Source organism: Xiphophorus couchianus, chromosome 6, assembly GCF_001444195.1.
Source record: "Xiphophorus couchianus chromosome 6, X_couchianus-1.0, whole genome shotgun sequence".
NCBI classification, from domain to species: domain Eukaryota; kingdom Metazoa; phylum Chordata; class Actinopteri; order Cyprinodontiformes; family Poeciliidae; genus Xiphophorus; species Xiphophorus couchianus.
The window spans coordinates 8,355,974-8,383,600 of record NC_040233.1 but is presented as its reverse complement, the minus strand read 5'-3'; the positions used below and the strand labels follow the sequence as shown (position 1 = coordinate 8,383,600).

At 38.8% G+C, this 27,627-nt stretch overlaps 4 protein-coding genes across 4 annotated transcripts; 1 reads left to right on the top strand and 3 right to left on the bottom strand.

Moving 5' to 3' along the window:
- Positions 1-49: 49 nt before the first annotated feature.
- On the bottom strand, positions 50-1,980 carry zp3f.1 (zona pellucida glycoprotein 3f, tandem duplicate 1). Its single transcript, XM_028020977.1, has 9 exons — positions 1,826-1,980; positions 1,575-1,741; positions 1,396-1,499; positions 1,240-1,328; positions 982-1,162; positions 798-903; positions 648-733; positions 482-573; positions 50-404 (listed from the first exon to the last, which is right to left on the bottom strand). Exons 1-9 carry the CDS (start codon positions 1,890-1,892, stop codon positions 346-348), a joined length of 951 nt encoding a protein of 316 aa, XP_027876778.1. The 5' UTR covers positions 1,893-1,980; the 3' UTR covers positions 50-345.
- Positions 1,981-3,807: 1,827 nt separating this feature from the next.
- On the bottom strand, positions 3,808-5,921 carry LOC114146695 (zona pellucida sperm-binding protein 3-like). The gene is made up of 10 exons (XM_028020976.1): positions 5,767-5,921; positions 5,491-5,675; positions 5,296-5,399; positions 5,135-5,226; positions 4,876-5,056; positions 4,698-4,803; positions 4,549-4,628; positions 4,373-4,464; positions 4,178-4,287; positions 3,808-4,110 (listed from the first exon to the last, which is right to left on the bottom strand). The coding sequence occupies exons 1-10, from the start codon at positions 5,831-5,833 to the stop codon at positions 4,102-4,104; spliced, it is 1,026 nt and encodes a 341-aa protein (XP_027876777.1). The 5' UTR covers positions 5,834-5,921; the 3' UTR covers positions 3,808-4,101.
- A 765-nt stretch (positions 5,922-6,686) lies between these two features.
- Positions 6,687-8,481, top strand: nedd8l (NEDD8 ubiquitin like modifier, like). The gene is made up of 4 exons (XM_028021030.1): positions 6,687-6,854; positions 7,761-7,808; positions 7,905-7,987; positions 8,086-8,481. The coding sequence occupies exons 1-4, from the start codon at positions 6,837-6,839 to the stop codon at positions 8,207-8,209; spliced, it is 273 nt and encodes a 90-aa protein (XP_027876831.1). The 5' UTR covers positions 6,687-6,836; the 3' UTR covers positions 8,210-8,481.
- Positions 8,482-8,535: 54 nt separating this feature from the next.
- ap1g2 (adaptor related protein complex 1 subunit gamma 2) lies at positions 8,536-26,148 on the bottom strand. The gene is made up of 22 exons (XM_028021029.1): positions 26,030-26,148; positions 25,225-25,427; positions 23,506-23,630; positions 22,080-22,221; positions 20,749-20,845; positions 20,586-20,662; positions 20,415-20,510; positions 19,782-19,862; positions 19,035-19,133; positions 18,893-18,948; positions 18,293-18,406; positions 16,635-16,775; positions 16,237-16,291; positions 15,209-15,331; positions 14,973-15,062; positions 14,636-14,763; positions 14,337-14,441; positions 13,548-13,695; positions 12,781-12,943; positions 12,456-12,607; positions 11,587-11,685; positions 8,536-10,457 (listed from the first exon to the last, which is right to left on the bottom strand). The coding sequence occupies exons 2-22, from the start codon at positions 25,423-25,425 to the stop codon at positions 10,365-10,367; spliced, it is 2,385 nt and encodes a 794-aa protein (XP_027876830.1). The 5' UTR covers positions 25,426-25,427; positions 26,030-26,148; the 3' UTR covers positions 8,536-10,364.
- Positions 26,149-27,627: the final 1,479 nt, after the last annotated feature.

Sequence of the window (27,627 nt, the reverse complement as noted above, 5' to 3'; positions counted from 1 at the left end):
ATATCGGAGTCTTATGTGTAAATCCTTTTCCAACACATTGGGCTTAGAGTTTTCTCAGGCTTTCCATGAGCTCTCAGGTCAAGGTTTGTCTAGTTATGCTTATGGAAAACATGAGCGTAAACCTTCTGCATAAAAGCCATTTGACCCCTCCCCCATCCTAAAAAAAAAAACCACACAAACAAGATACTTATAGTCAACTTGGCTATTGTATCCTTCCTAGTTTTGGTGTCAGGCTTTAATCCAAACTTTAAGTTAATATAAAGAGACTTTTCCTCATTTGTAAAGTATTTATAGATTCCACATTCTTCAAGGACTCTCCAGAAGTTCCAGTCAGAGCATCACATGTTAAGCCAAGTCAGGAATGGTAAGTGGGCCAATCACTGCCTTCTGGAACAAACCATTGCCTAAAGAATAGAATTGGATTAGTACACACAGACAAAAAAAAAATAAAAAAAATTTGTTTTTAAACTAAGATTCATACCTGCTCCTGGGCTTCTTGCTCTTCTGGTCTTGCAGGAAGAGTCACAGCAGTCACATATGCTACTATACACAGGGTTATCCAGTAACTCCCAACTGAAAACAAAAGGTACACCATTCAGCTCGAGCGTCAGGATAACTCAATAGCAAGGTGACGCCTTTATCTTTACCCATGATCCTTCACATAATGACAGGCCTTCTTGGTGCTGCCAAGACCATTGGGATCCCAAGCAACCATGGTGCAGTGGATGTATACCTAAGAGACAGCCGTCAGACTCCATTCACAACCAACAAGCCAGCCACATAAAGAAACAAGTTACCTCTTGTCCAAGCCCAAACCTAAATGCCTGAAGCAATAGCCGGAGTTCTGAGGCCTTCTGTCTTTGTTCGAATTTTGAGTGGCTGATTTTACTGTCTACAAGACACCTGCAAGTTAGAAGAGTCATTAGTCTCAAACAAGGGGAAATATAAAAATCCGTTAATACACAAGGTTAATTGAAGTACCCCTTATTGGTGATTATGGTGTAAGTTTCAACAGCAATCTCGAGGTCTGATGTGGTTGCGGCAACACATTCTTCAAGCAGAAGCAGCAAGGGTTGATGGGCTACTGCCTCAACACTAGCCATGATGGGGATCATGGAACCCAGGGGAAAGGTAGCCGTTTCAGCAGGGCCCGAAAAGTCAGCTGAAAAGTCCCACCAAAACAGCTTTCAGTTTGACTTGTGGATGGTCACCATCAGTCATTAGAGTGTTAGAACCTACCATTCATAAGTTCAATATAGAATACCAAGTCTTCAACTCCATATGTAGAGGACACCGGATCATAGAGTATTGGGTACCAGTCTTTGGGCCTGAAGACAAGTTAGTTCAGTCTTCAAGTACAGTTAAGAGTTTCAAATCTAGTCACCCAACACTTACCTTTGATATGAACAGACCACTGGAAGAGTAAAAGGAAGGACATAAGAGTCACGAGATGACATGTAGAACAGGTCATTTGTGTAGTTCAGTTCATTGCCTGAGACCTGTTAAAGAAGAGAGTCAAGATGCAGTTTGAAGTAGTTTGACATGCTTCGTTTGGTCAGGGATATCTTGCTCACCAGCCTCCTGAAGTTGCAGTTGTCAAGTTCCACATTGAAGACCACTTCCTGTGTTGTAAAGGTGGTGGGGAAGCAGCTACCAAGACGAAACAGCGACGCATCAGCCTGGGATCTGCTGTCTGACCAAACTAAGGTCACGTAGTCCGGCCCACAGTCTAGTTTCAAATCTGGAGAGAATAAAGGACTAGTCTGCAAAAAGGCTAAAAAGATTATCTGTGGAAAAAGAAATATCTATATGTTGGCACCATTACCTGCAGCAGCCAACCCAACAGCCACCAACCAGAGAAGGAGCTCATGATACCAAAAGAAAGCCATCATGACTGAATAGTGAGTTGTCCCAGTTGTGCTTTTATTCTCACTGACTGTTGCAGTTCAATCAAGGAAATTACTTTCACCTGGTGGCGGTTAGCAGCAGTCAGGCATAGACCATTGGTGTGATTGCAGCAAGGCTCTAATTCAAATCTCCCAAAAGATCCAAATAATCAAACGTTTCATTTTATGGCAAGGAGAAGGAAGGAGAATGTGGTGTTGAAAATTCATTTATGATATTATCACCTTCACAGAAGTATATTGTTGTTACTGTTGTCATTCTGCAAAGGTTTATGATGACTTTGGATTTTACTTTACCATAGGTTAAGGGTTCCAAAACCATCAAGGGCAAATAATGTACTCTAACTTCTAAAATGTCTAAATTTTCTAGTTTCTGATAATCAACCAACTTCCTATTCCATTTACCTTTTTCTTGTTCCATTTAGCTTTTTTAATTTATGTTATGAGACAAAGTAAACATCTGTGTTAATTTATGAAACACATATGCATAAAAAGCATGACTAGGAAATGTGTGGTCTAGAAATCCAAGTATCAGTTTGACTACTTGGGATTCTACTAGTTAACTAACGTCTCCTCGCAGTAAGAAGATCCTTAGTATGAATCTGGGCCAGAGCTTCTCCACATACAGTTTGTATGTTCTTCCCATGTACACATAGGTTCTCCTTGAGTCCTTTTTGGACTTCGAAGGAAGTCCAAAAATATAGCCGAGTCAATTGATCTAAGTAGCCGTTAGGCATCTGTGTGTGAATTCCCTGTGATAAATTGACTAAATATCCATTCTGTATTCAATACATTAATCCCTAAAGATAGACACTGAAATCCTTTTTGTCAAATAACTTTAAGGTAAATGATAAAACTTCAAATTGGCAACCCACATCTAATATTTTTCTTAGGGAAAACAAAAAAGTTAAATATTTATGCCAGATTACTCAAAGTAGCACTTAAATCAGATTTCTATTTAACTAGTTTAGAAAACACTGTCCATTCCAGGAAGACGGTCAAAAGCAGTTTTACTGGTTGTTTTTAAGTTGCCTTTTCTTTAATGCGTTGCTCCAAAGACTGGTCACAGGCTTTTTTTCCCCATCTGTATTGCATAAACACCTTTAGTCAATACAGAAGTAATTCTAAGCTCTTAGAACTGTAACGGGTACATAAAACACTGATTCTGAAATCAAATTTTTTACTCCTTTCAGAAAGTGAAATTTATTGCAGGATTATTTCTTGTAACATGACTTACAGAAAAAAAAAATTACATAAGAAAAAAGGATCTTTTAAACAATGTCAGTCCACAGCATAGCATGGAGGTGACAAACCTGTGGGTTTTGCTGAAGTATAATGAAGTCCAGATTAGTTTAATACTGGCCTTCTAGTCATGTTTAGTTTTGATGTCTCATCTTTAATACTCTTGGTATATAGTTCAAGTTGCTGGCCAAACAATTTCTTTTGGTACTGCAAATATGGAAAGTCCTGCTGAAAATGAAAGTCCCATAACATTTCCTTATAAACACCAAGGACATGGGACCCTTGGAGAAAAAAAAAAAAAATAATTCAGTGTCACTTGAGAACCAAATGAAAGCCTAGCTTTTATCTATGCCACTCAAATTCATTGAACAGTTTTACTGTAATGTTTTCACATTCCTCTTTCAGTGCGCTAAGATACCAATCGGCTCTGTGGAAACATTGGTATGCAAGTCTTTTATAAGATTCTTTTTATATTGTGTTGTCTGTGTATCATCTTTGTGGACCATGAGTCTGTTGAATAAAGTAAATCAAACCATGCTCCTAATCTATGCTGTGGCACTTTAGGCTCACTCCAGCCTTGTAGGACATTGCCATTTCAAGTTAGGGTTTGACCATAAACTAATGTTGGCCAATACAAATTGTCAAGGGAACAAAAAAAAAAAAAAAAGAAAGAAATTCTGGATTTCAATCCATGAATAAGTGTTTCACTGATGGAGAAATACTTAGTTTTCATATAGCAGTTGAAAGATTTACCTTTAAGATAATCTAGTGAAGTTTATTGCACATGTTCACTCAAACAAAGATTAAAAAAAAAGTCTAAATTAGAGCAGGGTTTATTTCACAACAGCATCAAGTCAGGCAATTTCAGGTTCTTAAAAAAAAAAAAAAAAAAAAACAGGTGTCCAGAATCTTGTAAATTAGTGCCACAGGCTGCACCTTGGAGTTAAGCTTCAACTTAAATTTCCTGCAAAAAGACAATTACATTTGTAATGAGACATGCATTGGTGCAAAGCTTCCCCCCACCCTCTGACCTGTGAGCCAGCTGCATCAGTCTCAGGCAGAGAGGCATTCGTCATAGAGGCTGGCCGGTCAACTATGATGATGGGTCCCAACACAGAATTGAAGTGCATGCTGTGAGGCTCTAACAGGGAGAAAAATTAAAAAAAAAAAAATCAGGAGGCAAGCTATACAGCAAGGCTATTGGGCAGGGACATAAAAACACTTACCCCAGCTTGTTGCCCTTTTGGTGCGAGGACTACAAGAGTTATCACAGCAGTTGCACAGAGAGCTCCGAGCAGGGTCATCAAGCAGCTCCCAGCTGATGAGCAGAACAGTTTTAAGCACCTTGTCCTTAGTAGCCAAGAGAGATTTGGCAACATACAAGTTCAGTACATATAGTTACCTCCCATCTTTCACATGGCAAGCCTTCCTGCGTTTATCATAATCCCCATCCCACACGATTAGATTGCAGTGAATGTATACCTGGGGATCGCAACAGTTAGTTCACAAATTGGGGGAGGAAAAAAAAAAGCAATTTAACTCTGGACTCACCTCTCCTCCCATCCCAAACTTGAATGACTGGAGATAGAGAATTATGGCAGATGAATGGTACCGAGGAAGGAACAGTGAACTTCCCCTTTTACTTTCCAGCAGACACCTAGTGGTCCCAATTCAAGTCAACAAGTCCGGTGACCATTTAAAGACAAAATATTGGAAGTTTGACGCCTACCCATGATTGCCAACAATGGGATAAAGTTGGTTGCCAGGTTCCAGCTCTGGGGTTGAGGCCGCAACGCACTCATCCATGAGGAGCACCAGCGGCTGATGGGACTTCTGCTCCACAGCTGCCCAGATCGGTATGAATGAGCCGAGGGGAATCGCATTCGTCTTTGAGACTCCTGTTAATTGCTCTTTAAGGGGTGGAGGTGAAGAAAACAAGTTATTCATCCCAGAATGTAGCTAAAATTTTACCTGGCAGGTGATCTTACCATTCAGGAGAGCCACATGAAAGACTAGCCTACTGCGTCCCTCAGAAACACCTGAGCCAGGATTTAGGAAGTGGGGGATTCTTCCTTCAGGTCTGAAACAAGAGAAGACTCAGCATCATACCTTACTCTTTTAATCATACTTTAACAAAATGAATTCCTACCGTTTCTGGACACATTGGACGGGATATTTAAAGACGACAGGCTTCGGTTTTGCGTGTGGCCTGAAGCTCAGCTCGTTTTGATAAATAATGCGTTTTCCCTTCAGCTGCAGACAAAAAAAAAAACAACAACAAAACTGTTAGTGGCGAACATTGTATGCCGATTAATCGACTGAAAACATTATGGAGACGCCTTACCCGCTTGGTAAACTTGCAGTCATAGAATTTGTAGTTAAAATGTGCTTCTCCCTCTCCGGTGGGCAGAACTTTCCACGATGACGGCATGCAGCTTCCAAGGAAGAACCGAGCTGCGTATGGGACGAACTGGGGGGCCACCCTCCATGTCACTCGCACAGAGTCTTTAGCACAGACCACTTTGATATCTGCGGACAAAGGTCCAGAATTATTTCATGACCACAAAAAAAAAAAAAAAAGCAGCTGCTATACATCCATACAGATGTATGAGACAAATACCTGGGTCAGCAACAGCTGTTGCTAAGACAGCCAAGACCACAAAACCTAGACAGAAATGAGTTACCATGACTAATGGGTCTCAGACACAACCAGACTGAGGCATTTTATCCACCTTTCGGTTAATTAGATGAATGGAGAACATCTGTGTGAAGGCGGGACAGCGATTTATCAGAGTGTTGTGTTCACTGTCCCCAGGAAGAATGGAAGTTGAAATAAATACATATTTAAATTAATTTAAAAAAATTTAAAAAAATCACTTTTCATTTTTAGTAGAAACAAAGGTCTGCTATTGTGTTGTTTAGAGTGTGCTTTTTTTTTTTTTTTTTTTTTTAGAGATGATGAACAAAAATAAATGTACACAACTTTAAATGTATTAATATAGTAAACCTATTCACAAGCAAACATGTTATTTTCAAATGAAGTGAAATTAAATCATGGATTGCTTTACAAAAGTAGATATATGTCTCTCTCCTCTCTCTCTCTGTATGTATATATAGATATATATACACATATATTCATCATTTATACATACAGAGAGAGAGAGATAAAATAGTAATTAGAAAAATATGTAATGGACACTATAAAAACAAGAATTTGTTTCTCTTAGAGATTTTTCTTATGAGATTATGCTTTTTTAACAACATAATCTCGCAAATTTCCCAATAATTTAGTCTACTAAAATTGTGACACTAATTTGCTAAACTGTTCAGATTCTCAGATGGTTCGATTTTTATCGATAACAAATAACAACAGATGCTTATCTAACACATGGTCGCTAACAAATAAATTAGTGTTGTTTTTATTTTTGCAAAAGTTTATTAAAAAAAAAGATGAGGTACGTCTAGATTAAATTTTCATTATTACTAACATTATTGAGCTGTAGTTTTAACGGCGGAACCTTTCTGCTGGTGTTTTGTGGCAAGCCGACATAGTTAGGGTGTTGGTCCGCTGCACAGGAAGTAAAGTCTGGTTAGCTTGACGAGCTGTGGTTGTAAAGCGTTAATTTGCCAGTTGTTTTGTTCTGTTAGTCGTCCATTTTATTTTCAGTAAAATAATAGTGTTTATTCAACATGCTGATCAAAGTTAAGGTGAGAAATGTTTCATTGAGGTTTAACTTTATTGCTGTTCGCTAACTGGTCCGCCGGTTCATTATTTCTTCTCTGATATAATCAACCATTATTCAGTGATTCTGCTCAGAAGACAGTTACATTATCTGATAGTAAGGTTAATAGATCATTTGGGCTGCTTAACTTACTGCTGTCGGAAGTTTTTTCAAAAAATAAAAGCAGAGGGAAAACAACTTTTGACTCGGGAGTTCCTGTACGAGCCGTACTATGTATTTTTGGGTGTCCATATCAAAACCCTAGATTTATTCTGGTTGCTGATTGACAAGACGTGTCCTAAACAACTCCCGCGTTTTTATTGTTTCTGTAGTTTTATAGATAAAAAAAATTTTTGGGACCAATTCCAGTTAATTTCGAGCCTTACAAACCACCACAGGACAAGAAGGGTATGAATGTTTTTACAAATACCTTTATATAGCTAGTCAGTGGGTTTCTGAAGATTAAAAAGCATCTAAGTCTTCAAGTTTTAGGTTTATTGGTAATCCGGTGATACTAACATATCACCACCTTCCTAAAAAAAAAATAACTGGCTAAGTATTATTTATTTATTTTGCCAAAAGCGACTTTTGGAAAAACCAAACATATAAAATCACCAGCACTTTCTTTCCAAAAGATGCTTTTGGCAAAACAAAAAAAATTTAGGCCATTATTTTTCGAAAGGTGACGATATGTACATGTATAATACAGTCAAAACATTTAAGTGTAAGTTTGAAAAAAAAAAAAACATACTGATAAGTTCTACCTATATATAAAAATAAAAAAAAATTCTGTCGAGGCTTTAAAATCACAGTAGTGTTATAGTTATAAATGTGTTCATGGTTTGGAACAGCTGTCGAATCTCACCCATGCTGTTAACGTTCCCACTTTTAGACCCTGACTGGAAAGGAAATCGAGATCGACATCGAGCCCACAGACAAGGTGACACATTGACACAAACTACTGTTGTACAAAACAACCTCATTATTCAACTGATTTCTATCAGCGCTGAGTGTTCTCGTTTTGTCCTGCGTCAAGGTGGAGCGAATCAAGGAAAGGGTTGAGGAGAAGGAAGGGATCCCTCCACAGCAACAGAGGCTCATCTACAGCGGGAAACAGATGTGAGCCAGCTCACTTTGTAGTCCTTTTTGTGATCCCTCCATAAGGGTTCTCCTTTAAAGCCACAACCCCTCCCGTCCCCTCTTCCTCCCATCTTCAGGAACGACGAGAAGACGGCTGCAGACTACAAGATCCAGGGCGGCTCGGTGCTCCATCTTGTGCTGGCGTTAAGAGGAGGATCAGAACCCCACAGAAGCTGCACACGCCTCTCTCCCTCGTCATGATTTGCTGCTGACCTGAGACCTGCCGAGTGCCAACACCGCAGCGTTCAAATCGGTGTTAGAGCTAAATTAGGCTAATGCTACCAAGAAACGGCAATTAAAAACAAAACTAACTAAACCTTCACAAAAAAATAGAAATATGAACGCTCTAATACATATGTGGATTTTTTTTTTTTTGTGTGTTAACCTACATTGTTTTCTTTGACTTTGAACAGTTAAAGTACCACAGTTTGAAGATTATGTGATCTTTGCTTGTGAATAAAGGTGAAAGTTGACTTCTAGTGTCGTCCTTTGGTTACCAAAAAAAAAAAAACAGACATCAGATTAAGTCACGCCTGAGAATTTCTTTAATTAGAAAACAAAACAGAATAATCAAAGACAATCAATATTCTCTCAGCTCTTTACAGTGGAGTCGTGTGTGTGGTGTGACGTCTAGAGTTCGCTAAAAGCAGAGATGAAAATGAGTCACCGAGCTAACACAAACACGCTGGTCTCATCTCGACATCTTTTGTTTTTTTTTGTTTTGTAGCACTTTGTCCCCCAACAAAAGGCTGGGCGTTTCCGTGGATTTAAAACTCTTGGTTGTGCTTCGACATTTATTATCCAAAATATACATCTGGTAGGCAGCGGCGTGCCTGAATTTCTTCATGTTTTGCTGTACATAATCTTCATAAATAAACCTGCTTTATTTAATCATCTGTAAACAATTGATAAGATTCTAACATCCAGGAGCGGTGTTGTTTGGTATGTAAAGTCTTAACTAAATGATCTTGGCCTCAGAAGGAAATGTTTTGAAAAAAGAAAACAGTGTCAGAAGGCACAGGGGAATGGTCAGGAGCTAAAACACCTGGATAATCGAAGAACTCTGAGATAAGAAAAGGCAACTCATATGGTTGTGTTTAAAATCTACCCTTCTATATCTCGCTTTTTAATAAAAATAAATAAAAATTGAAGTAGTGGTGAAAAACTCATTGGTTAGTGTTTTGCCTTGACAGTGCAAAGAGCATAAAAGCAAATATCTTGATATGGAGCAAAGATGAAAAGTTGCCATTAAAAGCCAAAAAAAAAACGGTGAAAATAAAAACACTATGCAGCAGCAGTCTTTCAATAAAATGGTCGTGGCTCTTTAAGGTTTGTGAACCCTCATTAATTTTCTGTATTAATGAATCTTTAAATAAAATATTCGATTTTTTTAGAATCAGATAAGTATCCCAGATAAATAAAACATGGATTTTAATTTATATTTTCCTTTGTTACTCTTTAAAATGTCTTCAGTCCTTGTTTCTTTAGAACCAGATGCAGCAAGACTGTCCCAAAGACATGATCGAAAGTATTAAATTTAAAACATGTTATAGGCCGAGATGACCTAATCAGTATACCTAGATTAATTTGGTTTAATTCTTGTCACTACTATATTGTAAAAACAAAAACTATGTTTTGAAATAAGTTGTGCAGGAATCTAGAAATAAAAGGGTTCACAAACATTCAAATCTACAAGAGAGTATTAGGGTCACACATTTCTTTTTACATTTTAGTTCAGCAGTAAAGTCAATTTTTTGTTCAAGAACAAATCTAAAATGTTAAGAAAAAAAAGCAGAGGAAACAGGATATTAAAGGGAAAAAAAGCAAAATGTCTGAACGGCTGTCAGTACAGGTCATTTACACAAAGAGGAACCGTCACTGGCCCTTGTTTACAATCTCAACATAACATTTTTTAAGAAGTGTCCCTTAAAAATATATTCAGTGGGTTTTTTTATCAGCTTTTTGTTTTTCTTTTGCTGTTAAACTATTTCGATTAGAATTTTATTCCCCAGGATTTCACCCTTTTCCTCAACATTTCAAGTTGGTTCTTTTGACTTTAATCTTGAAACAGGTAAATAAATACTTTCTCCAAGTGGCCCTAACACTGGTAAAAAAAACAAAAAAGCAAACTCCCTCCTTAAACTTGTATAGTGATGATTTCAATTTACATGACCCATTTTTTTTCTCTGATACCTGCAAATCCTTAAATGTTCACCGTTGTGATGTTTACCTGACAAGCACCGAAAAAAATATATAATTTCTTCAGTGTGGCTGTGGATTCCTGTGAAATACGCATTTCTCGGGTTTGAAAACAACCTAACGGGACTCGGAGAGACGCCTCCTGATCCTGCTGCGTTCAGAGTCCCGGGAAGGAGTCCACCTGAACTGTGTCCTGAACGACCGAGCCTTGGCAGGTGTAGGACACACGGATCCTCATTTTCAGGTTTACCTGAAATGTAAGGAACAGTTCACTGAACGTTTTAGTCTTCATGTCTGATTATAGTAAAAATAAATAGATAAGAATACAACATGGTTCCCAAAGGGCTTGAGTCAATTTCTTCGACTTCACAACCAGAACTTCTGAAGAAGTTTCCATCGGTGTTCCCCACCGCTAGGGTGCAACGTTAAAGAATCACTACATTGAATGGGAGAACCAGCTTGTGCGTTATTTCTCCACTTGCGCCTTTGGACGGGTTTCTACGGGTTTCACCAACTCAAATTTAAGACGTTTCTTAAGACCGTTGTGGATGGAATTTAAGGCTTGTATCGCGACAGAAACGTACAAAAGAAAATCGCAAATAAATTATAAGGGTTGGCAACAGAGGTGAGCCAATGGCTAAGACAGACATCGTACAGCTAACTGGTGATAAATATACTGCTAATATAAATATATATGTAACATATAACATATATATGTTAGCAGATAATAACTGGTAGCCTCAATAGCCTCGAGTCACAGAACACAGTGAAGCCGATTGTGAGTGACTCAAGCCTGTCAGAAAAGTCACATAAAAAAAAAAAACTATCACTAAACGAGATTAAATAGTCTGGCTACAACTAAGTGTTAGACCTATAACCAACTTACTTTAAAAAAAGAAAGAAAGATATTTTAAGGCCTTAATTCTATCCATCCATCCATTTTCTTACACCCTTGTCCCTAGTGGGGTCGGGAGGTGCAGGTGCCTACCTCCAGCTAACGTACCGGGCGAGAGGCGGGTTCACCCTGGACAGGTCGCCAGTCTGTCGCAGGGCAACACAGAGACAGACAGGACACACAACCATGCACACACACTCACACCTAGGGAGAATTTAGAAAAACCAATTAACCTGACAGTCATGTTTTTGGACTGTGGGAGGAAGCCGGAGAACCCTGAGAGAACCCACGCATGTCTTTCTGCATGGATTTCTGCTAAATCCATGCAGAAAGACCACGGGCCGGGAATCGAACCCAGGACCTTCTTGCTGCAAGGCAACGGTGCCACTGTGCAGCCCGCCTTAATTCTAAATAAATAAATGTAAGACATTTTAATACTTGTTAAGGATGTAGGAACAGTCCTAGTTGCATTTTGCAGACCCACCTTGTTGGGGTTGTTGAGGACCACCAGCTGGGTCAGTTTAGCGCCACCATGTGCAGGAAGGGAGTCTCTGCTCGGGGCCCTCATTTGTAACTGCACACTCTGGAGGACAGAAAACAGAAAAATGGTGAAGCTGAAGCAGCAGCGTAGCAAAACACGTGGTTTTTACTTTCATTTTCTGCCAGTAGGACTGTAGTAACGATTTTAGAGGCAATAAAACGGAAGTAGCACATTTTAAATGTTGAAAATAAGACGTGTTATTGGTTGAATGTCTTTAACAGAGATAAAATAAGGGTTCCTGGTTCCAGTAGTTGGTTTCACTATGCTAAGCATAAACCAAAATGCAATGGTTATTTTAGTGGGGGGGTTTAAATTATTATTTTAAAGTTGTATAAATTTGAATTTTCATTTCTAAACCTCACTGGACTCAGACGACCAGAGAGATTTGTTCATTGTTGTGTTAAGGCAGTATGCTAACTGCTCTGTTAGCATTCCTAATCAACAACACTACATTTGTCTGAATTTTGAACACGAACTGACCGAACGCACAAATACATCTGGTTCAATAAGACCACAGCTAACTGTCACTGTAATGTAGTGATGGAAGACATTTTGTAAATGAATTTAAATGAAGTCAGTCTGTTTAAAATGTCTGCACTTTAATTGACTGCTGTTTACAATGTCATTCAGCGAGTCCCTAAGTATTTCATTAACGTCATTAAAACTCTGCTGCTGTTGCTGCGGCTATATTCCTCACTGTAACACTGAGTGGTGCATTTATCACCGAACTCGACATTGTCATAAGAAATGCGGTTAGAAGGTGGTTTCACGGCGGTTAGTTCAGGGGGATAAACAGGATGTTTGTTGCAAACCTTGGGCACCGCAGCTTGCAAGGTGAAGCTGCTGATGTCTGAGTCGGTGGAGTTGGAGGCGGTGAGCGTGACCGTCAGGCCCGACTCCGACTGTCGTTCGCAGCTTAGCGTCAAAGTCACACCATTTTTCTCATACACCGTCACAGTGGGAGCTGAGGCAAGCAGAAGCATAAAAAAACTTTGAATTGATTCAAATACGTGGAGCAAACCAGCTTATGAAAAGTTAAATATACATTCTAAAAATATATATATATATATATATTTTTACAGCCAACAATCGTATAGTTTTTGTGTTTTCATCTCATCTGTGTCTGACAGAACTCACCTGGGGCCAGAGGAGTGGGCTCGAACCCACCCAGCAGATCCAGGAGATCTCCTCCAGCGCTGGTGGGGGCAGCAGTGAGCTGTGCTGATGCTGAGCCACCGACTGATGAGCTGGGCTGCAGAGGTTCCTGAGAACCCCCCAGCAGGTCCAAGAGGTCACACACCTGAGCAAAAACACAGAGCGGAGCGCGTAGATACACAGCTGCCCTGATATTTAATGCCTCCAGGTGGAAAACAGAACTAAACCAAACAAACTGTAGATGCATTTACACTTACGTTGAAATCGCGCAAATTTCTGTAACTGGAATTACAGAAATAAATCTTCTTAATAGAAACATGCTAATTTTGAATAAACACATTTTTCAATAGAAAGTTTTTACTCTAGAACGAGGTGGTTTTTCGGTCGTATCGAAATTGGAGTTTTTCGCAAAACTGCGATAGAAAAACTTCTTCTGCATCACACCAGTTTGTATTCTATGACAGAGTATTAGAACAACGCTTGAAAAGGACAAAAATAGTAAAATTACAAGAATAAAGTAATAAAATTATGAGAATAAAGTCGTAATATTAAGAGAATATAGTCACTAGAATATATGAATATTCTCATAACGTTATGCTTTTACCCTCAAAACATTTTTACTTTATTCTCACATTATTACAATAAACAATTATTAAACTTCCTGGTGACCATCAAAATAAAAGATGCAAAAAAATAACTATAATTAAGAGATATTTTAGGAAAGTCTGTTTTCACATGTGTTATCATACCTGTCCAGCTGGTTGTTGTGGGAGAGCCATCTCTTCCTGTTTGACCTTTCCTGGTTGGCTCTCCTTGATGGGTTCCTCACTAAGCTCTCCGTTGGTTTGACCCAGAGAGTTTTTCTGAATCACAGGCATCCTCTCCAGCACAGCCGCCCTGTGGAAACAAGCAATAACCTCAGTCTGGAAATAGCTACAACCATCACAGTTTACAAAAGTAAAAGTGAGTGCTCTTTGCTTCATCAGAACATTCTTCAAACACAGAAGCGCGACAGACACGGTGAACCTGGAACGAGAAATGGTGCCTTTCTCATCCTGAGTTCACCTCTGAACTTAGAACCTGGATCCAGGAATGACTTTGAACCCAGTTTAGCCAAAAGTTCAGTTAGTCCAGACTGATTGATAAACTGACTATTGGGAGAATGGACTGATGGACGGGCAAATCGATAGATGGATAAACTAACAAATGGATGGATTGATGGACAGTCAGATAGATAGTTAAAGAACTGCTCCAATTTACAGATTCCTCGTTTTTTGTAGCCAATATTTAAATGTAAAAGTTCACCCCGGATGTCTGACACTTTCTGACAGTAATCAGACTTTTCTAGAATACAAAATTAGTTGTCCAGACCTCGCAGATACTTTACTCAAATTTCCCTACTGCTTAAGAATCCCAAATAAAGTCTGAAATAAAATAGAAAACAGTGTCTATTTGTCATAAAAACTTGAGAACTATTGTCTTAGAACATAACACGTACAAAAGAAAGAAATATCTGATGCTGTTCCGTCTTTGCCTACCTCATGTGGTCATACTTCTTGAAGAGTGCATTGTATTCAACCGCCCTCTGCTGGAGCTCCACGTCTATGCAGCTTCCGTAGATGCTGACGACGCTCCTGATCCGACTGCCGGCGGGGAGCGTGTTCATGAGGAGAAAGAGAAGCAGTTGGGTGTGAAACGGAGAAATTACGCAAGGTGTTTACAGTCGGCGTTCTGCAGAAGTTCTCCAATCAACAAACTGGTCTGTTAGGGGCATTTTACACGATTCTGATCACTGCGGACCGCCAGGGACTAAAGAGGTGGGTTGTTTTTTTCTTACTCCACATTGTCTGTGATGCGTGTGCTCAGTTTCATGGTGGCGGTGAGAGCGAAGCCTCTGGTCGTTGGAGTCGACATGTGCGACTGTAAAACTATCTCTAAAGCGTCCAGGACGTCGTCCTCCGTCACCTGATGAAAACACGTGCAAAACAAAAAGAAAGGTGATAAAACTCCACAAAAGAAGACATTTTAAATTCAGTTTTGAGCAAAATAAATGTCACTATTATTTTCCTTTTAACCCTATGGAGTTAAAAAACAACAACAATTTGTTTCTTCCCGAACATTGTGACCATCTTGCACTCTTTGGTTTATACCTAAACACAACATCAGTACTTTACCTGCACAGCTTCTGTCTCCTGACACTCTCCTTTCAGCAGCAGGTCTCCATACTCTCCTATACACCAGCAAGCCACCTGGACCAGGGGTTGCTGCGACCACAAAGAAACTCCACTTGTACATCACTCGGAGATACACAGAAAAAGCAAAAAATTCTCACTTTTTTTTATTAAAAGATAAATCTGCTTCCATCCAACTCAAACCGTGCAGTGAAACAGGACCAGCCTGAGCCACAGACCTGAGAGATGTCGGTGAGCAGTGCCCGGTAGAGCTTGTGGACGGTGTAGCAGTGCAGCTCTGAGGTGTTGGTGATGAGCTGAATCAGGTTGGGCACAGTTTCATCTCTGACATCGCCCCCTGCCTGCGCGGGTGGAAATGACACACACGCAAACGCAGCAGCAGATCCTTCAGCAGTGCAACTGTTTGTGTCATCGTATGTCGTTCTTCAATATGTATAGAGAAATTCATTGAAAATGGGGGTGGCATTTAGCAAAAAGACCAACCCTTCATGTTACATAAGCAAAAAACAAAATTATTAGTCATTGACTGCAAGACATGAAATGGTTAATAAATAATTGAAATAATTGTCAGCTAATTTAGTAATTGATTAACTGAAAAATTAAGAAACGTGTGGAACTTTGAATTTACACTTTCTTGCCAATTTTTTTTAAAAAAGTTTAGTTAGAAGGCATTTAAAAAAAATCTAAGTTTATTTTCCTTAAATTTTGTATTAGTTTTTGTCAAATTACAACCACAAACTTCAAAAACTGTTTAATGCGTCACCCAAAAATGGAAAGAGTGTGAAACTAATTGAGACAGGGTCAGAGAGCATTAATCAGCCAAGATGCTTACAGTAACTATGGAGGAGCTGCAGAGATCCACGGCTCAGCTGGGATAATAACTGTTAGTCAAATTAGTGTGGAGTTTTACTTCATGTCTTCTACTTCTCTATCTGCCTATCCAGCTGATGATGATGAAAGACCACTAACCCACTAAAATATAAATAAATAAAAACACCTGCTACAAAATATCAAATTGCCACAAAGGGAACAGAAAAACACGTGAAACAATGTGGTTTGACAAGACCGAAATACAACTCAAAAAAGCAGGGATGCAAACGCTGGGGATTAAAGTCGTTGATACCTCGTGTACGAGCCTAATAATTCATCAAAGTTTGTGGTTGTAAGGCGACAAAATGTCAACACAACTCCAAGGGATATGACTTATTTAGCAAGGCTCTGCAAGTGCTTATTACAGTGAACTTACCGTGGTGAGAACATGCAGGATGGTGTCAATGTGCCAGCGTTTGGAAGGTGCATACCTGACAGAGACACACACACACACACAGCCAACTGAGCAGTGCTCTACAGTGAGACGAGCCTGCTGAATCTGTATCTGCATTGTGTGTAAGAGAATAAGTGCTGGGCAGTGTCTGTCAGACAGGAATATCACTGAGTGGATGCAGAGTGGATAAGTAGAGCCTTTATTGCATCTGCCTCAGCATTGAAACTGCCCCACTCTGGGTCAAAAACACACAACACGTCCAATCTATTCACATGCATGACGGGAAGCCATCTGTGCTTGCATGCGTTACGACAGTGTTAGGAATAAACTAGTCATTTATACGCGGAATAAAATCCGCCAAACATTCTTTGAGACTCTACCTTTCAGCAGCGTTAAATATGCCGCTGGCAGCATGAGCCCTGAGCTCGGGGGGGCAGGAGGAGAGGAAGATGAGCAGTTCCTTCATCATGGAGCGGATGTTGGAGGCCGACACCAAAGCCAGGGACAGCTCCAAAGCACGCCTACGTGGATGGGAGAGGAGGATCAAAGGTGCTAATTAATCCAGCTTGGCTGTGTTGACAGGCGCTCACAGTGTTCCCCGATGTAAAAAAAAAGGAACATCTTTAAATATTGATACTTAGGATTTATCTCTGCATATGAACATTAAAAGAGATGCTTTAAAGGCTTAAATGCTAGTTTGTTTGGTACAAATGCTCTGTCTGTCTCATTAAGAATGCAGTTTTTTATGGGTTTTTTAAAAATGGATGCTAGATAAGTGAAGCAGCTCCCAAAGTGAGAGGCTGAAACACGAGAAATAAGAGTGCCAAAAATCACAGGTGGTGTGAAACTGTTTCACTTACTGGTAAATCTGTTGAGAGCTTGTGTATTTATTAAAAGGTAATCGTGAAAAATATTTTTAATGGTGAGACACTACTAAAAAAATAAAAAATAATAAAATCTTGCTTTTGTAACCGGTTCACTGCGTTTATTCAAATGTTTTTTTTCAAAAGCAACATATGGTACAACAGGCTTTTTTCAGGTTTGGTTAACGATTGAACCACTAAATAGATATAAAATGTTTATTATGATGATATGAAACAATTTCTACTTCAGCTTAGTAGATTTAGTAGTGGTTCACCCAATCATACAGATGCAGATTGATCTTCCTCTTTGCAAACAAAGTGTAGGATGAGATTAAGTAAAACTATTATTAAGTTCTTTATAATAGTTTTTAAAAATGTTTTCTTCCATAAAAAAAAAATAAAAAAATCACAAAAACATGTTCTTACCTTTATTTCATGTAAATATGACTACTGCATATCTTTGGATAATGGCAAATCATATTATCCTGGTTTTCCTAGATTCGTATTGGTTTCCTGTATGTTTTTGCATAAATTATACAACTTTTTTTTTTCTAAGCCTGTCGCAATAAGCAATTAATCACATGATAAATTAAAATAAAATATGATTCATTTAATGATTCATATTTTTTGAAGGGCAATTTTTTTTCAGAGACTTCATAATCCATTTTACTTGTGGTTTTGATTGTAAAAGTCTCCAATGATCATATTGAAGACTTTATACGAGTGTCCTAAAAATTGTCAAGTTAAAAGCTAAAAAAAAAAAAAATAGCGTTTTTAAAATAATGGATGGGTTTGGTCCTGTTTTACCAAGAAATTAAAATGAAAGCCAAATACATGGTTAATTAAAAACAAGAACTTTGTGTTACCAATATTTGCCATCTTAAGGGGACTTTAATTTGCCAGAGAAAATGTAAAAAGTGTCCATCTGCATCAACAGCTTGTGCTTGAGAAACCAGATTTGTGCAATTTTAAAAAAAATGCAATTAAGAAGCCACAAAAAAAAAAATCATTCTAATGGCCACAATGGGTCTCGTTCGACACTTTGGACACCTCTGGTCTTCCGACTCCTGCTTGAAAACGGACTCTTTTGTACACTGGCTGTGAATTAGAGGCCTTTCATGTAGTGGCGTCTCTGTTTCAGCCCATTTCTCACTAAAGACGTAGGTAACGATTACCGCTTGACAGATGCATCCTGGTCCTTCAGGCAGTCTACAATGGTCCCACGGTGCCGCTGCACCGCATTGTGGTCTGTCGAAACGATCTTCTGAAGAGAGGTCATGGCAATATATCTGCAAGAAGACCAACAATGAAACATTTTTTTTGTACCGCATCATGAACAGAGATTAATAGCAGTGTCAGCACTTTTATACAGTTCAGACATTATGTTTGGGCAGATATGATCAAGTAAAGCAGGTCTAACAGGAATGAAGCATTCTCATCACTGCCACCCTGTTAGTAGTTCGGCAGTAGCAAACTAGACGGACCTGTTTTACTACAAGGCCCATGTGGAAAAGACTAACAAATCCGCAATACAAGGAAACCTCCAGGAACCTGTGCAACGTGTCCACATTCACTGCTAAAATGTGCTTAAACTGAGTGAGCTCCTAGCATAAACGCTCAGAGGGAAAGTAATTATTCAGCTCAGCCTGTTGGGAGGAGATCAGTCACTTTTGAAATAAAGGAGGAAAAAAAGCCTTCGCTGAGATCAGAGGAAATAGGTGGTGAGCAGAGATAACAGAGTGAAGGATTAAAACAGGAAGAAAATTAGCACTGACCGAATGTTCCTGTCATTATTCAGGAGGAATCTTCCCAGGATGTTTACAGCCAAAACCTATGGAGCAAGTGAAGTGATGAGCGTTTGATAATTACGTGAAGACTGCTGATGTAATAATGCAGTAAAAACAGAATGTGTCTCACTCTGAGGCCGCTCTCTGACTTTATGTCTAGTACAGAGAGAACGGTTTCATAGAGCACAGCGTTGCCCACAGTCTTGGTACTGTCTGTGTTGGTCGCTACCTAGAAAAAAAAAATCGCACATCAGTAAACTGCCATTGTCAGACAATAGACTGAATTTCAAGGTTTATGCAGGTTTCATCACCTCAAGTTTAAGACTTTTTAAGACCATTAAAAATAACATTTAAAACATATATTATGACAGAGCTGTACAAAGAAATGCAGGGGACCAAAACTGTGAAATCTCTGTGGGGGTTTTGGCTCTTGGCAGCAGATTTGTGCTTCTCACATGGCATATGGTCCTATAGTTAGCCAGCTAGCTAGCTAGAGAGACATATGCTAGCTGCCAATGGCTTGTTTGTGTGCTAGCAAGCTAGCAAGCAAGTACTAGCAGCTAATTACCTGTAGCCTTAACCACCTTCAGTCACAGAACACAGTGAGTGAAGATGTTTGCTCTGCACACGACTAGAATACAAAATGTAAGACTTTACATTTTCTTTGATGAATTTAAGAGATTTTAAGGCCTTAATTTTATATAAATTAATATAAAATCTTTTAAGGATTCGAGGACACTCTGTATTCTGCAGAGTGTCTGGTACAGACAAGAAAGACGTCCAAAAGTCAAATTTGAACATCCATGCTTCTCTGGAACTGAGCAAAACATCTCATTATTCCAGTAATGCTGTTCGGTTGGAAAAATAAAAACAAAACCTGAGCTAGGAGGTCGTTCATGGCGTCACTTGCTGCTTCGTTGTTCCGACCGAGGATCCTCAGCAACCTTAGGATGCGTACCTGAAGAAAAAGTTGGGGGAGAAGTAGCACAAAAACAGAGGAGAAATAATACACCTGTGTAAACTTACATCAAAATATTCAGTGCCTTGCAAAAGTATTAACACCTTTTGGCAGTTTTGACATTACATCTATAAACTTTGTTGTATTTTATGGGGATTTTAAATGACAGGTCAATTAAAAGTAATGTAGGTTCTCCAAATCTCTTACCACTAAACATTTTAGAAGTCTGATGTGTTAATCTGCCTGCTTTACTCTAACACTGTTAGATGCAATTTAGTGCAACCAGCTGCCACAAGAAGTCATCAAATTCCAATAAAAATACACTGAGATTTGTTGTTCCAATGTGGCAAAATGTAGAAAAGTTGAAGAGGTATGAGATGTTTTGCAAGGCACTAGCAATTGCTCTAAATTTAAACAAATGTTGACATAAATTTACAAAGCATAACAAAAAAAACCCCAATCTGGGTTTAAGTCAATAAAATATCCAGTGATGTCAAAGAGAAGAAGTGGGCATCTATTGCGAGTTTCAAAGTCCTAAAGAGCAAGGCTGACCTGTAGGAATGGATCACTGACTCCTGCCACATCGTGGTCCGGAGAATACCCTGAAATCACCAGGCCTTTCATGATCTGAACTAGATCTGGGACTGCCTGGAGAGCACACAACACACCCACCGTTACGACGCGCACATTACCGCAGGACCATCGGATCGGGACGCCGCTTACCTTCCTGAAGCGCTCCAGCGTTTCTGGGCTGCGCTCACACAGTTCAGTAATGAGCACAACGGCTCCATGTAACACACCTGTACGTAAACGGTAAATACAAGAAGATCATGGAAGCAACATTTTGGACACAGGGACGTAAGATGTGGGATTAAAATCTACTAACCGTGGTTCTTCTCAGAGAGGAGGGAGCGAGCTGACGGGACAAAGAGCTCTCCTAGTTCATGGACTTTCCTCACAATGTGAACGGCACATAAAGCAGCCTGCAGGATACTGGTCAGTAAATCACACCATCTCATACCAAGAGTGGTTAAATTTAAACAGAGGAGCTACAAATACCTTAATTCAAAGGCAGCTATTAGCCATCATCTCCATTAATATGTAGCTAAATTAATCTGCAACGTTTCCAATCTATCGTTTTGCTAAAATCTAGCAATATTAGGTCTATCCACTCAATAATAAATAGGGTAAAGCAGAAGTTTGTTTTCTTATTACTCAAGCGACTGAAAGAAGAAGCATTAACAACAGGAGAAAAGAGTGTGTCAGATTTTGCACACCAATTTTCCCTAAAAAGGTGTATTGCAAAAATGTAACCCACATTACACAAAGATCTGACAAACAGCAGATCATGTGGTAATATGGATATTCTAAATCTGAGAGGTTTTAGTCACATTATAAATCTGGTGTTACTAGAAAACAATGGTAATTAATGGTTTAATGGTGACTAAACTTTAAAAATGATGTATCTTTATGTTATTAAGGCTAAAGTTTAATCAGTAATACTTTTATAACAAATTTATGTCAGATCATGATTTCTTGGTTAATGTCAAGTTGTCATAACAAAGACATTTTGAATAATGTCAACTTTGTATTAAAAGTGTCATGATTTACTGAATGAGACTTTATGACAACAGTCATAAAGTGTCATGACTGTTGTCATGACACTTTATGTCATGACATAACAGGTGTTATGTCATGTTTATGACCATGTCATGACAGTCTTATTCACAACCCGTCAAATAAAGTGTTACCAAAAACTTAAATTCAAATGGACGTATAAAAATAGCGACGTTCCGATCTGTCAACTTGAATTTCTAATCAAGTTTTTTTTTTATTTATTATCGCTACCTACTAAAAATTTCAATCTGGACAACCCTTAAATGAACAACAACGTGTTTGTTTAAAGTTTAAACAAACACGTTGTTGTTCATTTAAACTTTAAACCGATAAAACATTTCTTATTTTGTACCAAGTGAATAAAACTCATTGTGGCTCCAGTCTGTGCAGAGTTTAACTTTATCTGTACCAATTCCACTTTGATTTGTGAAACTTGGAAGCGGATACTGACTGCTCATAATAACATAAAACTCCCACATACCAAAAAATGATAATAAAATAAACCACCGACACTCTTTGGTGTTTACAGTAATACCAAAAAGAGCTTTACTAATGGATAAATGTTCAGGAACTGCACGAATTAAAAAAAAAAAAAGTAACCTTTTTCTTTATGTAAGAGTTGGAGGAGCGTAGCAGTCTGTCGATCTCTGGGGCCAGATCCCTGCACATCTCAGCTGAACCCATACAGGCCAGCGTGCACAGAGCCAGAGACTGCACGTACTGGTTGCTATGAGACAAGTCGCTGAACGAGACAAACACAGAAACATACATTGATCGCAAAGCAGATTTGTGGTTACTATCAAAAAAATAAATAAAAATAAAAATTTGGATATATAATTTATCTGAATGACATGAAACACTTTTATGATTAGCCTTTTATTCCACAGAGGTTTGTCTCTTTGACTGAAATTATCTTTTGGCCACATGCTTCAGATTATATAAAACAACTTTTAATATCCCCCAAAATCTGAGGAAAATACATAGAAGTCCATCTAAATTACAAGCCTAATTACTAACCTATCTAAAGAGCCCAGATAACTCTTGAAGTGGTACAACCTGACAACAGGAAGTAGGAAAAAATATCTCAAAAAGTAACATCTAAAGAAATTCAAGACTAGATGAGAAGCAAAGTTATTGAGACCCATCAGTCTGGAAAAAGTTGCAACACGGTCTTTACTATGACTCCAGAGAGAGCCAACTACCACAAAAATTTTTTATAAATAAAACAAAAAAAGCAGAACACTGGTTAATGTTCCCAGGTTCATGATGCAACAATAAGAAACAATAAGAAAAAACAACCAGAAAAACCCTGCAAAGGTTTGTCTCACATTTAGCAAGAACCCCCCCCAAAATATCTTCTTAATCGTTTTGGGAAAATATTCTGTAACGGTTACATCTGTATACCTCCTTACATATAATAGTCTTAATATAGAATTTAAGAGAAAAACGTCAAACATGGTGGAGGTAGCGTAGTGAGCTAGGCTGACTTTTTTTTAGCGTCAGGGTGGAATCAACACTTTCACTCTTGAAAATGCGTGACCGTCAGTTCATCACAAATCCCACAAGTTAATTCTGCAAAATAAAAATAAAAATGGAGGTTTGGGAGTGGCCTAGTCCAAGTCATGGCCTGATGCTAGCTCAGATACTATTGCTTGATGCTAAACGGGCCATTCTTAAACGAAAACCATTTTATCTTGGGAATAAATTTAGTTAAATGCTGATTGCCAGCTTTCACAAACACCTAATGGGAGTTCTTGTTGCCATGGGCGACACAATCAATTATTAGATTTTCATATTAAAATTAGTTTGATCATCTGAAACATTGAAGTGTAGCAAAAACAGAAAAATGTAAGAAGCTTACTACCTTTTCACAGCACTATATGTGATTATGATTTTATTCTTACCAATCCCTGACATTTAGCCGTACAAAGAGGAAATACACCAACGCAAAAAGTGTTTTTCTCCCTGCATTAATATAAACACAAATCGTATTACATACAATGCAGTTATTAAGAGTTCTCCTTACTTCTTTATAGAGTTTGTGATGAGCAGGCTCGCATCCTGCTTCTCGTCCAGGAGCATCATCGCTCCCAGGTACCCCACGCGCTTCTCGCTGTAGCGCGGGCTGGCGATCATCCGAACGCACTCCATCTACAAAGAAAAAGCAACGAGTCTGCGAAATGTGGAGTTACTTGAAATACTGACCCCTTTGCTGAAGCCCAAAGGCAAAAATCTTTGCTCTTTCATCACTCTGAGCAGAGGAGACTTGGTAGTCTGAGTGGGGAAACGACAGAGTCAGTGGCCTACTTACAGGAGATTTGTTGATCTTTGACAAGTTTTGCTTGAGGGAATTAAACACAATTCACATTGTTCAGATAACAGAAAGGATTAGAAAAAAGAACTAATTTCAACCAGATAATACAGCGTCTTGGGAAAGTCTTCACACTTTGTCATGTTAGAAAATGTATTTTATGTGACAGAACAACACAAAGTCATACAAATGTGAAATGGACACAAAAATAAGCAGGTTTTCAGTAATAAACCAATATCCCAATCGCGCTCTACAAACATAGCTTTTACGAAAGAGCGGCAAGAAGAAAGCAGCTGTTGAAAGAAAACCATAAGATCTCCGGTTTACACCAACTCTCGAAACTTTAAGATGCAGCCGTGCTTCAACACGTCTGAGCCATGTCTCTGGTCTTCCTCGTCAGCTCTGCAGAACCCTGGAATCGATCGATTCAGGCGTGTTGCAGAAGGAATGCATCTAAAAACCTGCAGGATGGTAGCTCAGGGTTTCTGCAGGTTACACCAACTCAAATTGAAGACTTTTTAAGACCATTACGAATTAAACTTAAGACCTCTGTCTTCACAGAAATGCACGAACTGCGTCCATCCAATTGCCGATAAATTTGCACTTACCCAAGATAGCTAGCTAGTGAACTAGCGACGGGTATGTTAGCAGTGAGTTAGCGGTAGCCCCAACTGTCCAGTCTCACGCAATGTAGATGTCTCAGAGCGATTCAAATTTTGCCTGACAGAAAAGTCTCAGGAGAAAAACAAATATGTATACGTACTGTATGTATATATATATATACTGTATATATATGAATCTATATGATTAAATAGTTTTGTCAACACAAATTTTAAGACCTGTGATCAACGTATCTAAGACCAACTTACTTTTTTATGATTAGAAGATATTGTAAGGCCTTAATTTAAGACTTTTTAACGATGCATAGACACCCAGGAGCCCAGAGTTGGACACCTGTACATTTCACTGAGAATTTGTGGTAAGAATGAACTTATGATGTCTACAATCTATCTTGAACCGATCTCATTGAGCGTGAGCTATTTTTCTAAATGAGTTTGAGGACAAAAACTTAAGTCTCTAGATGTGCAAAACTGGTAGAGACATTTACCAAAATAACTTCAAAGTCTTGACTCAAAGTGACTAAATACGATGAGAACCTTTCGTTCCACTTCAGATTTGTAAACTAAATCCCAAGAAAACACATTGAAGTTTATGCTTGTAATATGGCAACACGTGGAAGGGGCCTGGATATTCTGCTTTATCATACATTTCTGCACACTTGCTGATCACACAAACAACACCTCTCGGTGCCTCACTTCTCTTTGGACTTGGACTTTGCGAAAGTCGGCACAAAGTGAAAGCAGACACTTGATGGTTTCCCACACTCCAGCCCACGCAAACCCCATGACAGGAATTAACTAAATCTCCCCTCACCTGACCAAAGTGAGCAGGGTAGCCCAGCATGTGCACGTAGAGCAGCTTGGCCAGGTTGTGCGACCGCCCGCCGTTGTCGGTTTGTCTGAACTGGGCCCGGATGGCGGCACACTCCCTCTGGATGACCCCCCGCTCCTCACACTGGGTCCTGGCTGACCTGATGGCTCGGATCATCTCCTGCAGCGGGACTGATGGAGACATGGCTGCGGGTGTGCAAGGGTGACGTTGGGCCAAGGGAGAGAGGAAGAGAGAGACATTAAATGGGTTATTGTTTTGTGTTCAGTCGTTCAGATCCCAGGACAAACTCTATTTTCAGAGCTCTCTCAGGTCAGTTTGTGTTTCACTTCCTGTTTCCACACGTCCAGCTGTGTGTGGGCGAATGACAGAGTTACTACAATGTACTAAATTCAATATGCATGGTAAAAACAAACAGAAATAATAATAATAAAAAAAACTCAAAGTGAAGAAAAAAAAAACATGGTGTGCTCACAAAAACACTTCAGCCCCCATTTAAGCTCAGAAATGTGTTATATCCGGTGACACCCTGAGTCATTCTAATAACAACTGCCATTTTTTCCCCCAGTTATGTCACTTTGACGTCAAAAACTAGAACATGACCAATTTGGTCAAAATGTTACATATCCACACAACGCCCCAGTCGATGCTGCAGGTCAGTGAGCAGAGCCAGAGACCGGCTGGACCGAGCTAACCTGCTGCGGGATGCTGTCAGGGCTTTGAGGAGACAAACGAGAGCAAGCGAACCCACTGCGACGTTATACGTCTGCGTGGCAAAACGACGACCTACCTCGATAGCAATGTTTGTATTTTGAACAAAAGTAAAGCGTCGTTTAACCGACCCCCTCCAACACTCGGCCGCACTCAGTTGGCTGGAAACCCAAATACCGTCTATCCATGCAGGTGACGTCAAAACAAAGACTGTAATCACCGGACTTCCTGTTCCATCCTTCAAATTAAAATAAAAATTAAAAAATTGTTGGAATTTTTTAATAAACTAGGCTTTTCGGTACACTTTTCTATAAAATCAGTGTAACGTTTTATATATATATAATCTTTGTCGAGTTTTTGTTAGTTTTTTTTCTACAGTTTTTTTTAAAGCTTTATTGAACAACCTCAAGCCTGTGTGGACGTCACAAAATACTTTTTATTTTACTCATTCCCTTCTTTTTCACCTAATTTCTCCTACAATGGAGGATTTTGTACTTTGTAGGGTTGTAGCAATGCAATTTTACCGAACTTGTATTTTATTTTATTTTTCCAGAAAAACAAGGCAACAATCAAACTGGTGGAATAGGTGTGTGAAAAGGCTTGGGGCAGACTGGAATGGTCAGATATTATTATCAATTTATAATGAGCCTAACCCTACCAATTAGCTCCACAAAACACGCACATGCAATACAGCTGGTATCATCTCTATCAATATAAAATGCACGCAGAGTCTCCTTTGTACCTGTTGCTATTGTTATGCTTAATGACATAAAACTATAAGGTTTTCTCAAACCTTTTTTTATGCTAACTGATCAAACTAGAACAATCCCACTTCAGTTTTTTCTCATTGTTTTATATTATGTATATTTTTAATATGTTCTCCTATAGCAACATGCTGAAAATATAGGAAAATAAATTTACCACAGGCCACTGACCATCATTCCAGACAACATAAGATAGAAGAAGTAGGAAAAAAAACAAACAATCTCTTCAGCTGCCAGAAAGAGAAAAAATGTTCAGGTTGGTTTAAGGAGGATGAGTTCAGACTATTGGTATATTAAATGAAACATGTGTTCATTCAAGTGGTAGGTATTCACAGAAACCAAGCACATTCAAACAGGAATATAAACAGATATGAACAAGTAAAAGTTTTGCAATTAAAAAACAAAAACAAAACAACTATCGTCATTACTGTTTGAGTCGCCACTAACCTTTTTTGACAGTATCCATCAAGACCTCCAGGTCGTCTTGAGTGTCATAAGTGAAGTTGAACCACCTGCAACTAAAATGCATCTGAAATTATTCAGAATCGAAATCAAGATCAGTCAAAAGTTGTCCAAGTGCTCACTAATGCTAGCAGTTTCATTTGATTCTTGTGCCTTTTATGATGTAATAAAACACAGGATCAGCAGAATGAGCAGCTTTTATGTAGATTGTACTTTGTAAAAACTTTGGATTTGGTAAATTCATACTGTATTAGCCAGAGGTTATTTTTTCTTGCCTCTGCACATTTGTTATTGTGGAAAAAATATACATAACTCAGTGGTCTCTTTAAATATTACATTTGAAAAAACTGTAACCTTGATTTTTAGAATTTACTCTGTAAACCAATAAACCATATTTATATAATAACACAGATTAGGATAAATTAACCTCAATGCTTGCACATTTCTGAAT